At 52.6% G+C, this 14629-nt stretch overlaps 1 protein-coding gene across 19 annotated transcripts in view; it reads left to right on the top strand.

Annotated features, from left to right (window-relative positions):
• The first annotated feature begins 5196 nt into the window (after positions 1–5196).
• Positions 5197–14629, top strand: part of ZFR2 (zinc finger RNA binding protein 2) — a 66586-nt gene continuing 57153 nt past the window's right edge. For 18 of the 19 annotated variants that reach the window (XR_004668076.2, XR_004668075.2, XR_008622105.2 and 15 more), the window contains exon 1: positions 5197–5285. Coding sequence is in view for 15 of the 19 variants with exons in the window: in XM_034946725.3 (XP_034802616.2) it covers positions 5233–5285 (53 nt within the window). In the remaining 4 variants the exon portion in view is untranslated. The remainder of the gene's footprint in view (positions 5286–14629) is intronic. The other variant, XM_055103728.2, reaches the window with a different exon arrangement.

The raw sequence follows: 14629 nt of genomic DNA, 5'->3' as shown, positions 1-14629 counted from the left end.
TGGCCTCCCAAAGTGCTGGGATTATAGGTGTGAGCCACCACGCCTGGCCTCTTTTTTCTTTTCTTTTCTTTCTTTCTTTTTTTTTAGACTGGGTCTTGCTCTGTCACCCAGACTGGAATGCAGTGGTACACTTATGGCTCACTGCAGCCTCCACCTCCTGGGCTCAAGCGATCCTCCCACCTCAGCCTCCTAAGTGGCTAGGACTACAGGCACACACAACCACATCCAGCTAATTTTTGTATTTTGTAGAGATGGGGTCTCCCTATGTTGCCCAGACTGGTTTCAAACTCCTGGGCTCAAGCAATCTTCCTGCCTTGGCCTCCGAAGTAGCTGGGGTTACTGGTGTGAGCCACTATGCCTGTTTCTACTTCTGAAGGCTGTTTTTTTTTTGTTTTGTTTTGTTTTTTGTTTTGAGACAGAGTTTCACTCTTTCACCCAGGCTGGAGTGCAGTGGTGTGATCTCAACTCACTGCAATCTCTGCCCTCCAGGTTCAAGCAGTTCTCCTGCCTCAGCCTCCTGAGTAGCTGGGATTATAGGCAACTACCACCACGCCCAGCTAATTTTTTTGTATTTTTAATAGAGACAGGGTTTCACTATGTTAGCCAGGCTGGTCTTGAACTCTCGACCTCGGCCTCCCAAAGTGCTGGGATTACAGGTGTAAGCCACCATGCCCGGCCTTCTGAAGGCTGTTGTGGGAACTAGATCACATTTTGCATGTAAAGCATTTAGCACAATCCTTGCAGTAAATAATAGAAAAAATGCAACCCAGAGAAAACACTACAACAGATCCTTTGTAAAGAGACACAGCCTTCGTTACCTAATTAGAACGGCAGGGACTTGGAGAGAGGCCGTGTGCAATTAATTACCTTGTTGGACTTTAGCCAGGGCATGGCAGGGGGAGCTGCACTGGCCAGACCCACCAGACCATTCCTGGTGGCCACACATGGTCATAGAGTTACAGATGGAAGAGTGCCATCCGCTAAATCACCAAATGTGGCTTCCCTCAGCACCCTGGGCTCTCCATGGAGCCTGTCCAAGAATTAGTAGCCCTGTATCTGCTGAATGCACTTCTTACTTTAATGCTCTCGTAATACTCCATTGTCAAAAAGCCAACTGATTTGAAAGACTTTAGCAAAGCAAAAGTTCATAGATGCCCAAGACCCAAGACTTCCTTTTTTGTTTGTTTTGTTTTGTTTTGAGACTGAGTCTCACTCCGTCACCTGGGCTGGAGTGCAGTGGCGCGATCTTGGCTCACTGCAACATCTGCCTCCCAGGTTCAAGCAATTCTCCTGCCTTGGCCTCCCGAGTAGCTGGGACTACAGTCACCCGCCACCTCGCCTGGCTAATTTTTGTATTTTTTAGTAGAGACAGGGTTTCACCATGTTGACCAGGCTCGTATTGAACTCGTGACCTCAGGTGATCCGCCCGCCTCAGCCTCCCCAAGTGCTGGAATTACAGGCATGAGCCACTGCGCCCTGCCCCTTTTATGTTTTTTGTTTGTTTGTTTGTTTGTTTGTTTGTTTTGAGACGGGGGTCTGGCTCTGTCACCCAGGCTGGAGTGCAATGGTGCGATCTTGGCTCACTGCAACCTCTGCCTCCTGGGCTCAAGGGATCCTCCCGCCTCAGCCTCCTGAGTAGCTGGGACCACAGGCACCTGCCACCATGCCTATCTAACAGAAGCCCAAGACTTCTATGATGCTTTTTGGAGTCTAGTGTTCAAAGTGGGCGTCTTAGTCTGTTCAGGGTGCTATAACAAAGCCAGGCGCAGTGGCTCACGCCTATAATCCCAGCACTTTGGGAGACCGAGGCGGGTGGATTACCTGAGCTCAGGAGTTTGATACCAGCCTGGCCAACATGGTGAAACCCCATCTCTACTAAAAATACAAAAATTAGCCGGGTGTGGTGGCGCATGCCAGTAATCCCAGCTACTCGGGAGGCTGAGGTTGGAGGATCGCCAAAGCCTGGGAGGCGGAGGTTTCAGTGAGCTGAAATTGTGCTATTGCACTCCAGCGACAGAGCGAGATTCCGTCTCAAAACAAAACAAAACAAACAAACAAATAAACAAAAAAGCTTCCTAGTGAATGGAGGGAAAGGCTTAGGCAGAAGCCCCGTTACTTTACGTGGGGCCCTTCAGAAGTCGCTGGGCTCAGTAGGTTCCTAGCCGTGTTTGAGAGTCGGCTTTTCTAAGAGATACTCATGCAGCCCAGCCTCTGGGCCGCCCAGCTTCCGGCCGGCCAGCCTGTGGAGGTTGGTCAGGTGGTCACCCATCTTCTTCTTTTTTTTTTTGAGAGCCTCACTCTATTCCCCAGGCTGGAGTGCAGTAGCGTGATCTCGGCTCACTGCATCCCCTGCCTCTTGGGTTCAAGCGATTCTCATGCCTCAGCCTCTTGAGTAGCTGGGATTACAGGCGTGCACCACCACGCCCGGCTAATTTTTGTATTTTTAGTAGAACTGGGGTTTTGCCATGTTGGCCAGGCTGGTCTCAAACTCCTGACCTCAGGTGATCTGCCTGCCTCGGCCTCCCAAAGTGCAGGGATTACAGGTGTGAGCCACCGCGTGCGGCCCACTTCCTCATCTAGGAAGTGACTCTCCAGGAAGTCACAGAGATGGGGGTCTGTAGGGGCGGAACCCAGGGCATGAAGATCCAAAAGACCCTGGTTGAGATTTTTCCCCGGGGCCATGGCGGCTTCCATGGCTTCCAGGGTTTTACCCCACTCATCTTGACCTGGCTTCAGGATGTCCTGGAAGACAGCAGGGCCACCACGCTGGTTTTGCATCTTCAGGAGACGCTCAACACCCTTGCACTTCTCCTTGGCCAATTCATGGAAGAAGTAACCCCCGCATTCCGGAGCCACATCATGGTGATCGAAATAGAAGCGCAGACGGTGGCTCATGCCTGTAATCCCAGCATTTTGGGAGGCCGAGGCGGGCGGATCATGAGGTCGGGAGATCGAGACCATCCTGGCTAACACGGTGAAACCCCGTCTCTACTAAAGATACAAAAAATTAGCTAGGCGTGGTGGCGGGAGCCTGTAGTCCCAGCTACTCGGGAGGCTGAGGCAGGAGAATGGCGTGAACCCAGGAGGCGGAGCTTGCAGTGAGCCGAGATGGCGCCACTGCACTCCAGCCTGGGTGACAGAGCCAAAGTCCGTCTCAAAAAACAAAACAAAACAAAACAAAAAAAACCCTCAGAGGGAGGAGGTGTAGGAGGCCCGCAGGTGCAAACTGACCAGGCGGTTGACGGCTGCCTCCACCGCGGTGGAATAATTCTGACGAATCTGGGAGCTCATGGTTGGTCGGCAGGAAGGAGCTAACCACAAAAACGGCGTTGGTTGGTCCGAGAAGCAGGAGATGGCTGAGCCGATGCTCCTGGAGTTTGCAAGGAGAGAGGAAATCAGATGGTGGTCGGAGGCTGGAAGTGAGTTCCCGGATCTGTTCCGTCCAAACACTGTGGAAGCAAGAGACAGATCCGCGGGACCGCCAAACACGCTGCTGCTTGTCAGGTTTCAATACTGTCAAGTGACTCTCCCTCCCCCTCCTTCCAGGCTGCAGTCTTGGGAAGGAAGTCACTATGCACAACCCACACTCAAAAGGTGTAGAGTTACTCTCTATCTCCTTAAGCGCAGTGTAGCTACACAAATTAGGAATTCTTCTACATAAGAGATTTGTCTGTTTGCCTCCATTTATTTGTTTATTCATTCAATTCTTTCTCTCTCTCTCTCTTTTGTTTCCTTCCCTTCCCTCCCTCCCTGCTCCTCTCCCTCTCCTTTTTAAAATTATTTATTTATTTATTTGAGACGGTGTGTTGCTCTGTTGCCCAGGCTGGAGTACAGTGGTGTGATCTCGGCTCACTGCATCCTCCACCTCCTGGGTTAGGTGATTCTCCTGCCTCAGCCTCCCGAGTAGCTGGGATTACAGGTGTGCACCACCACTACTGGCTAATTTTTTTTTTGTAGTTTTTGTAGAGACAGGGTTTCGCCATGTTGGCTAGGCTGGTCTTGAACTCCTGACCTTGGGTGAGCTGCCCACCTCGCCTTCCCAAAGTGCTGGGATTACAGGCATGAGCCACCACGCCCAGCCCTTTCTTTCTTCTCTCTTTTTTGAGACAGGGTCTCACTCTGGAGTGCAGTGGTACAATCACAGCTCACTGCAGCCTTGACAGCCCAGGCTCAAGTGATCCTCCCACCTTAGCCTCCTGAGTAGCTGGGACCACAGGCATGTACCACCATGACCAGCTAATTAAAAAAAAATTGTAGAAACAGGATCTTGCTATGTTGCCCAGGCTAGTCTCAAAGTCCTAGGGCTCAAGATCCTTCTGCCTCCGCCTCTCAAAATGTTGGGATTACAGACGTGAGCCACTGTGCCTGGCCTATCATTTATTTATATCACGTTGTGAACACAGGAGGCAGAGACCATGGGGGCCTTCTGAAGAGTCATTCTGAGGCTAGATGCAGTGGCTCACGTCTGTAATCCCAGCACTTTTGGAGGCCAAGGCAAGATTATTTGAGGCCAGCAGTTCAACATCAGCCTGGGCAACATAGCAAGACACTGTCTCTACAAAAAATTTAAAAATTAGCTGGCTGTGGTGGTGGTGGGGCTTGAGCAGAGACCTCCACATCTGAGTGGTTAAAGGGAAGGTGGGCCTCGGAGACAGAGGTAGGGCTTGTGCAGAGACCATATCTGAGCAGGTAAAGGGAAGGCGGGGCTCCGAGAAAGAGGCGGGGCTTGTGGCATGGGTGGGGCTTGAGCAGAGACCTCCACACCTGAATGGTTAAAGGGAAGATGCGGTTCCAAAAAAAAGGCGGGGCTTGTGGCATGGCTGGGGGTTGAGCAGATATCACATCTGAGTGGGTAAAGGGAAGGCAGGGCTCTGAGTAAGAGGCGGGGCTTTTAGCATGGGCGGGACTTGATCAGATACCACCACATCTGAGTGGTTAAAGGGAACGCGGGGCTCCGAGAAAGAGGCAGGGCTTCTAGCATGGGCGGGGCTTGAGCAGAGACCTCCATATTTGAGTGGTTAAGAGGAGGGCGGGGCTCTGCGTAGGAGGCGGGGCCTCGGGACAGGTGTGGTCGCGGGGCGGTGTCTCCCTAGCCTAAGAGAAGGAAGCGAGAAGGTGAGGGCTTCGCGCAGGGGGCGGAGCTTGGGGCGCGTGGCCAGGCGCGAGCGGCACGCGGCTCGGGGGCGGGGCGGGTGACGTAGCGGGTCCGCCAGGCTCGGGGAAGACGCCAAGATGGCGACGAGTCAGTATTTCGACTTCGCGCAGGGCGGCGGCCCGCAGTACAGGTAACTGCCCCGCCGCGCCAGCCCCCGCCAGTCCCGGCCCCTGCAGCCTGGCCGGGACCCCGCCTACCCCTTCTCCCGCCGCGTGCGCCCGGCCCGGCCCCAGTCCCAGCCCCAACCTGGAACCCCGGCCTGAGGGAAGCCGCGGCGCCGGGAGAAGCAGGCGGGGCGGCCTCAGGTTAGACACCGGGCGGGATGCGGGCTCCGGGGCTCCGGGGCTCCGGCTGAGACGTCTCTGCAGCCGACGGTGTCTGTCGGCGGGAGCGGGAGGGGGCTCCTGAAGTGGGAGGGGGCCTGGGTCTGGGCCTGGGCCTGTGCAGGGTCGGTCGGGGGGGTCAGCCCCTGATGGGGGCGCCACGAGGAGGGCAGCGAGAGGGGACAGACCGGGGGGGGTGGGGGGGGGGTGGTCTGGCCGGGGAGAGGGAGGGACCGAGGAGGGGAGGGGACGGAACTGACCCAATGCAGGGAGCAGACCTGGGAGGTGCCTGGCCGGGGAGTGGGTGGGGATGGGCAGAGGGGAGCTGACCCCTGATTGCTGGTAGGGGAAGAGAAGACACAGACCTAGGAGGGTGTCTGGCTGGGCAGGAGGAGGGGAAGGGCAAAGGGGCATTGACACCCGATTGCGGGGGGAGGAGAAGACACAAACCTGGGAGGGTGCCTGGCCGGGCAGGGGGATGGCCAGAGGGTAGCTGACCCCCGATTACTTGTAGAGGAGGAGAAAACAGAGATCAGCGAGGGTTCCTGGCTGGGCAGGAGGAAGCCACAGTCGAGGGGTGAGGAATTGGCCCCTGATGGGGGTAAGAGAGAAGACAGAAATCTGGGAGGGTGTCTGGCTGGACAGGGGGAGAGCTAGAGCGGAGCTGACCCCGATTGCTGGTAGGGGGAGAGAATTCAGACCTGGGAGGGTGTCTGGCTGGGCAGGAGGAGGGGAAGGGCAGAGGGGCGTTAATCCCCGATTGCTGGAGGAGAAGGCAGAGACCTGGGAAGTTTCCCGACTGGGCAGGGGGCAGCCACATTCGAGTGTGGAGGGCACTGACCCCTCATGGTGGGGGTAGGAGAGAAGGCAGAGACCTGGGAGGGTACCTAGCAGGCAGGGGCAGAGACCTGGGGTGGGGTGTGGAGTAAGGGTGGGAACCTGACCCCTGATGTGGGATGGAGGAGAGAAGACAGAGACCTGGGAGGTTACCCCAGGGAAGGGCGGAAACCGAGGTTGGTGGGGAACTGAGGCCTGACTGGGGAAGGGGGACAGAGACTTGGCGGGAAGCCAGTATTATGTAGGAGGAGGTCCTGAGGTCAAATAAGAGGGTGGGTACCTGGGTTTCCAGGGAACTGGGACCCTGCTGGGACAGTGAGGAGGGAGAAAGGGCCCTGAGTGTTGTGATATTTAAGATCCTTTTCTAGGTCTTAAATATCTGGTCGTTTGGGAGGGGAGGGAGAGAAAGGATCCTGGAGGAGAGATGGCAGGGGATGGGGGCACACTGGGAACTGGCCAGGGGCAGAAGGGCTCAGAGGGTAGGGACACACACGGGGTAAGTTTGTGCCCCAAGTGTACAAACACACACTCTACACTGTTTTCCCAGGCCTGCTCCTCGGAGCATCTCTGCTATCTTCAGCCCGTCCATCTGCCCCCAATGCTGGAGTCCCAGTCCGGGAGCCAGGGCTGGCATCTCTGGGGGGACCAGATCCCCCCCCCAACAGTTGATCATTTCCGCGTGTCACCCTTGTGTCAGTTTCCAGCTGGTAGCTTGCTATAACCTTGTTTCTCACAGTCCCTGCTGAGCCCCCACAGGTACAAACCACCCCTTGGGCACCTCATAGAGGGGCCTCTGCTGAGCTGGGGCGGGGGGTCTTTGCCCCCCGCTGTGTTCCTACTGCATTTCAGCACATGGAAGAGAGATCCAGGCTGGTGTTTCAGCTTCCCGCGGTGGAGCGGCAGTGCCGACCCTTCCACCAGTGGCCGTGATATTGCTGTGCCCTTCCTAATGGAATCACAAAGAGAAACCACCCAGGGCTTGGAAACCAGGGCTGTGGGAATGAGGAGTGCATCTGTTTCCTGCACTTGGAGTGGTTTCTCCGGTGGAGTATCTGACTAGTAATGGATTTCCTATTAGGGAAAGAATCTATGACCTGCTGATTTCCAAGAATGGAGCGTTTAATTTTTATTTGATCTTTTCTTTTGCTTCCTTCATCCTCAGTGGTGTTTTGATTGCCAGTGCTCAGTTAAAGCGGCTGGACTTGGCTAGCGATCCAGGCTAGTAGAAACTTCTGGACACACTCCACCCCTCTGCCTGCTAGCTCTTCCTTCTTTTCTCTTTCTCTTCTTTCTTTCTCCATTGTATTCTTCCATCAGACGTGGAAAATCACTTGAATATTATGCTTGCTATTAAAATTACCTTCCAGAGGAGAAATTGAATGTTTATGTTGTTCAAATAGGTGATTGCTAAGCTTCAGTAGAGGCTTCTGTCATTGATTTGAATTAACGTGCACAGCTACCTTCTGTGTTCTGATGGCTTAGGCGATACAGTATACACGCAACCCGGTGTTGAGTTGTTGAGTTAGTCCGTCCTTAGAATTGCCGCAGGGAGAATGTGTTCTTCCTTAAGAAAATAGTAAGCTATTAACTAAAAATAACACAGGAGTCATAGCAAAATACATTTCATTCTCACAAAACCTTGAAACAAGATGATAGGCATTATTCGAATGACTTTAGGTTAACTAGACATTCTTTCTTGTGGGAAATGACTTTTGTTTGGAAACTTTGGCTGCTTTTAAAGTACATATGTTTTGGCCGGGTGCGGTGACTCATGCCTGTAAATCCAGCACTTTGGGAGGCCGAGGCAAGCGGATCGCTTGAGGTCAGGAGTTCGAGACCAGCCTGGCCAACATGGTGAAACCCTGTCTCTCCTAAAAATACAAAAATTAGCCGGGCGTGGTGTCGCATGCCTGTAATCCCAGTTACCCGGGAGGCTGAGGCAGGAGAATCTCTTGAACCCGGGAGGTGGAGGTTGCTGTGAGCTGAGATCATTGCGTTACTGCACTCCAGTCTGGGCGACAGGGTGAGACTGTCTCAAACAAACAAAAAATTACCTATGGTTTATATAACCTGCCATGAGAAAACTGATCAGATAACAGATTTTGTGTACCAATTTTATGGCAGCATTTGGACAGCAGTATTTACAACACCTGTTTCAAGAATTGCCAAAACAAAGGCAGCAATTCATTTTTTAGGAGTTTTGGGTAGGTTTTCTTAGCTTATAAAATTGATAACCAGGCCAGGCATGGTGGCTCATGCCTGTCGCTCCAGCACTTTCGAAGGCCAAGACAGGAGGATCACTTGAGCCCAGGAGTTTGACATTAGCCTGGGCAAAATGATGAGACCTTTCCCCCCATCTCTATAAAAAAATTAACAATTAGCTAGATGTGGTGGTGTGCACCTATAGTCCCCAGCTGCTTGGGAGGCTGAGGTAGGAGGATCACGTGAGCCCAGGAGTTTGAGGCTGTAGTGAGTTGGGATTGCAACACTGGACTCCAGCCTGGGCAACAGAGCAAGACACTGCCTCTAAAACAAATGAACAAAAAAGTGATAACCGTAGCCCTGGGTAGGAATTTCCTTAACATTTTCATCCATAAATAGGGTTGGTATCTGAACTGCTTAATTGTTGGTCAGTAAGAATTGGACCCACATTCACTCTTGAAGGCATAAGAAAAGTTTACAGTTACCTGTTGATAATGTTGATTATCTTTATTTTATTTTATATGGTCTTATGAATCTCATATTTTTTTTAGAAGTTGAATTAGTGCTGCAAGTCTTCAGAGTGAAACATTAAACCCATGTGGAAAACTGAATGCAGCAGTGCTTTTAATTAGCACTGAGCGCAGGCCAGGCATGGGGCTCACACCTGTAATCCTAGCACTTTGGGAGGCCGAGGCGGGTAGATCACCTGAGGTCAGGAGTTCGAGACCAGCCTGGCCAACATGGTGAAACCCCGTCTCTACTAAAAATACAAAAAAATAGCCAGCTGTGGTGACGCATACCTGTAATCCTAGCTACTTGGGAGGCTGAGGCAGGAGAATTGCTTGAACCCGGGAGGCGGAGGTCGCAGTGAGCTGAGATCGCACCACTGCACTTCAGCCTGGGTGACAGAGCGGGAGTCTGTCTCAAGAAAAACAGAGAAAGAAAGAAAAGAGAAGAGAGAAAAGAAAAGAAAGATTAGCATTGAGCACAGTTTTTTAGCTGAGAATAGCTGAAGAGCTCCAACAGGGTCTGTACATGTTAAGTCACACTAGTCATGAAAGTATGTAGAGCTCAAAGTGGTGCGTTGGAAGTGCAGAGTAGTGGGAAGCGACAGGCCAGAGGCCTCTGCCGTTACCTTTCTCTTTGTTTAGCAGTTTGTCACAGTTCCACCAGTATTACACAGTCGGCTAGCTGTGCCTTTGCATTCTTGTAGAAGACTACTGGATTTTGGTGTAATACTTGATGTCCTGTCCAGAGAACCTCTGTTTGTTTGTTTGTTTGTTTGTGAGACAGGATCTCACTCTGTTGCCCAGGCTAGAGTGCCGTAGCACAGTCTTGGCTCACTGCAGCCTCTAACTTCTGGGCTCAGGCAGTCTTCCCCCCTCAGCTTCCTGGAGTGGCTGGGACGACAGGTGCGCACCACCATGCCTGGCAATATTTATTTTTGTAGAGATAGGGTCTTGCTATTTTGCCCAGGCTGGTCTTGAACCGGCCTCAAGGGACCTCCCACCTTTCCCTCCTAAAGTGCTGGGATTACAGGCACTTCCTCCCTGCAATTAAATTCTGACACTATTAGCATACATTATAAGCTGAGCTCCTTCCCCTGGAGAGTTTCAGGAAGTGGGAGGCGGGGTTGGAACGCCCTCACACTCTGTTAGTGATGGGCAGGTTGCTCGTTGCTGGTTATTGATTCTCTGTGTGAGGTGAGTCCCGGGCACCTGATACTGACTGAGCCCTCACGTGATCCTTGGGGTAGGTGTGTGAAGCCCATTTTGCTGATGAGGAAAGTGAGGCTTGGGGGCAGTCACTGGACTGACGTGGGGGCCCAGTGGTCGGCCCGGCTAGGAATGGGCCCAGGCCAGTGCCTCACTCACAGTCAGGGCTGCTGGAGCCTAGAGAGGCAGCCGTGGTGTCGAACCCAGCCCTGACCACGTCAGCTTAGAGGTTGCGCCTGTGGTAGAGACTGTGTTATTACCATCCTTTACGCTGTCACCTGCCCCTGCCCTGCTAGTTCAGGGCCCGGTCAGATAGTGGTTTAGGGCTACATCCTTCAGACATTAAAAAACACATGGCCAGGCGTGGCAGTGCACACCTGCAGTCCCAGCACTTTGGGAGGCCGAGGAGGGAGGATTGCTTGAGGCCAGGAAGTTGAAGCTACATTGAGCTATGATCACACCACTGCACTGCAGCCTGGGCGCCAGCGCCAGACCCTGTCTCAAAAAACAATAAAAAAACAAGAGCCCCTCCCCGGAGTGGGGACATTGAGACAGCACATGGCCCCGTGTCACTGGGAAAGTAACGGTGACCCAACCCGTATCTCTCAAAAATGTCTCCCGGGCAACAGGTAGCTTGAAAAAGGCCCGGAGCCCATGCTGACCCTGAGAACAGGCTCGGCAGCCCCATTGCCAGCGACAGAACCTGTTAACACCCCCGATGGGAGCCCCTGCCTACCAGGTGTGGCTGCAACCGGCTTCAGAACCGACCTGGTCATACCCAGCCCAGACGCCACGCTCGCCCTCCCGCAGGCCCCCAGGTCCTTCCAGTGGAAACCCACCCACCAAGGCCAACCCCGTCCCTTTGAGCTTAGGTCCAAGGAACACAGGCTGCCCTGGAGAGTCCGATGTCGCCACCTTGGGGGCCAGGGCGCATACCTGTAAATGGACTCCTACCACCAGGTCCAAAAAGCCCCAGGAAAGTGAGACCGTGGGCCCCTCCAGCTGTTTGCACATCCTAATAAGTAACTGTGCCTCTGCTGCACCCATTCTTTCCAGGGAGCACGACCCTGGAGGAGCGAGGGGGGAACTTGCCCCTCCCATGTTGCTGCGGTCTTTTTCACGCCCTTCTCAGCAAGGCTGAAATACGTGTTAGGGGCTGAACTCCTTAGAAGAGAATCCAAGAGGCAGCTGCCGGCTGCATGTGAAAATGGGTTGAAGTGTACTTTCAGGAAACCTTTTCAAATGACAGGACTTGCGGTCTGAGCTCCTATACAAGGAATTAGGTAGATTGAATATTTTTGAAGTGTGGATTTTGATTTTTCATCTTACTTGTTTTAGAACCAAAAGTTAGGCCAGGCACGGTGGCTCACACTTGTAATCCCAGCATGTGGGGAGGCTGAGGCAGGCAGATCACCTGAGGTCAAGAGTTCCAGACCAGCCTGGCCAACATGGTGAAACCCCATCTCAATTGAAAATCCAAAAATTACCTGGGTGTGGTGGCACGTGCCTATGGTCCCAGCTACTCGGGACGCTGAGGCAGGAGAATCGCTTGAATCCGGGAGGTGGAGGTTGCAGTGAGCTGAGATTGCGCCATTGCACTCCAGCCTGGGCAACCGAGTGAGACTCCATCTCAAAAAAAAAGAACGAAAAGTTAGTTCATACATACTGGGGCAGAAGTAAATTCCTAGGAGACTTTTTTCTCTCCTAAACATATTCTCTGTTTCTGGATTTTTAATAGTTTTATTTTGTATTTGTCTCTTATGTGGGTCTACCAACGTGTGTACTTAGAATGATCAGAACAAATACATCAGATTTAAAAGCATTTTCGAATGGCCTTGGAAAACAGTCTTTTCACCTAAGGATAATGAATATTGGTGTTCTTTCCTAGGGTTCTGGGGGTCATGGGACAAAGGCCCTGATCAGATAAATAACTAGGCAGCCCTAGAAAAATAAGGAAAACACGTAGAAAGGGACTTGTAAACCCTGTGTTCATTGTCTTTGTATTTTATTATTATTTTTGAGACAGGGTCTCACTCTGTTGCCCAAGCTGGAGTGCAATGGCGCGATCTCGGCTCACTGCAACGTCTGGCTCACGAGTTTAAGCAATCCTCCTGCCTCAGCCTCCCTAGCAGCTGGGACTACAGGCGTGCACCACCATGCCCAGCCAATTTTTGTATTTTTAATAGAGACGAGGTTTCACCATGTTGGCCGGGCTGGTCTCAAACCCCTGATCTCAGGTGATCCACCTGCCTTGGCCTCCCAAAGTGCTGGGATTACAGGCGTGAGCCACCGTGCCCAGCCCTATTTCAATTATTTTTTGAGATAGGGTCTCACTCTGTCACCCAGGCTGGAGCACAGTGGTGTGGTCATAACTTAATGCAGCCTCAACCTCCTGGCCTCAAGCAGTCCTCCATCCTTGGCCTCCTAAGTAGTTGGGATTTCAGGTACACACCACCACACCAGGCTAAATGTTGTATTTTTTTGTAGAGATGGGGTTTTGCCATTGGCCAGGCTGGTCTCAAACTCCTGAGCTTAAGTGATCCACCCGCCTCGGCCTCCCAAAGTGCTGGGATTACAGATGTGAGCCACCGCGCTCTGCTCAACTTTAATTTTAAACTTGCCAGATTTCTTTTAGCTAGAAAGTTAATTTGTAAATATTTGGGGGAATGACACTTCTTTTTTTGGTGGATATGTTGCTTTTGCTTTGGGCAGGTTTTTTCCCCCTAAGGTAAGTTCCATTTGCCTTTTTAAATGGACCTATTGCGAGTCGTTTACTTGTCGCGGTTGGCGGAGAGTGGAGAGGCGGCATGGCTCTGCTTCCGCAGCATTGTGGATCTGGGAAGGCCAGTCCTGCCACAGGAGGTGAAGTCTGTGGTGAGCTCTGCCCCTTGGGAGGAGAGTGACCTGTAACGTCCCCAGGCCCTTGCCATGGATGTATAAAGAGCCGGTGGTGTCTGTTGTTTTGAGTGTCGGTTGAGTCCAGGTTGGTGGTTCGAGGCCGGTTGTGGTTGCTCATGAGAACCTGGGGTTTGCCATCTTGTCCTGCCCTTGACACGAGCAGCTCATGAGCCAGCACAGACAGGGCTCTGCAGTCGTTCCGTTTCTTAAAGCAGCAGGAGAGGGCTGGAACAGGAGATGACCCCTCCTTGTTCCTGAGATGTCGGCCAGTTTGGTGCACAGGAGTAAAAAGGTGTTGCCATAGTGAGCCGATGCTGTTGGAAATTCTGTCGCTTGTCCTGCGTCTGGGAGGGCACGTAGCTAATGCCTTCTCTAGCGTGATCAGCATGGTATCGTCAAGTTGGTGTTCTCAAGCACCTGCCTGGTGGGGCTCCCCACGCAGCCAGCTCCACGTGGGACCATGTTCCTTCTCAGCAGGGCAGAGGACAAGCCCATCAGTCCCACTGCCGCATAACCTGGCTCACCCCCAAGGCTCGGGAAACTCGACGCCCAGGCTCTGGAATCCAATTCCCGCCTCAAGAACCTGCCGCCCTGTGGTGGCTCCATCCTGAGGAACCAGGCGGGTCCTGGTTTGGAGCTGGCCTCTTGACTCCATTCAAAAGAAGACGGTTTGAAAGTGAGCCTGGGGTGATAAAATCCTTTCGGGCCGGGTGCAGTGGCTCACGCCTGTTATCCCAGCACTTTGGGAGGCCGAGGCAGGAGGATCGCTTGAGCCCAGGAGTTCGAGACCAGCCTGAGCAACATAGTGAGACCCCCCCCATCTCTGAAAAAAAAAAAAAAAAATTAGCCAGGCATGGTGGTGCACACCTGTAGTTCCAGCTACTTGGGAGGATGAGGCGGGAGGGTCACTTGAACCCAGGAGTTTGAGGCCACAGTGAACTATGATTGTGCTACTGCACTCCAGCCTGGGCAACAGAGCAAGACCCTGACTCAAAAAGCAAAAAAGTCCTTTTGGTATCTTCCTGAGGATTGAGTTAACAGAACTCCTTTCCAATACGTTGGGACATTTTGGGGGTTTCTGGATCTGAAATGGGCATTTCACATGGAGACTGCACCTAAGGGTTTCATGGTCAGAAAAAAAGAAAAAGAAAAAAACTGGTTACAAAATCAGGACTGTTACGGGTATGAATGTGTAAGATGCATTTTGAATATAAAACCCCTGTGAACAGATGTGCCACAAAATGAAATTCTGGGTGTGTGTGTGTTGTGTGTACACACAGCGATTGAAATGTCATCTTACTGCTGGTAAAACAGACTTGAAAACTCTCTCCCTGATGAAGGACTTGACTGGGCGCATTAGCCTCTGGTGTGGCAGGGCACGTTGTCTCTCTGGCCCCTGAGGCCCTGCGCCCTCCTCCTGGGTGTGGCTCACGCTGCGCGCAGTCGCAGACCCGCCGCACCAAGGTCGGAACGCGGGAGTGCAGGTGTTCTCCAGTGGT

Source organism: Pan paniscus, chromosome 20, assembly GCF_029289425.2.
Source record: "Pan paniscus chromosome 20, NHGRI_mPanPan1-v2.0_pri, whole genome shotgun sequence".
NCBI lineage: Eukaryota > Metazoa > Chordata > Mammalia > Primates > Hominidae > Pan > Pan paniscus.
The sequence above is the reverse complement of the archived record's forward strand: the minus strand, read 5'-3'. Positions and strand labels throughout refer to the sequence as shown.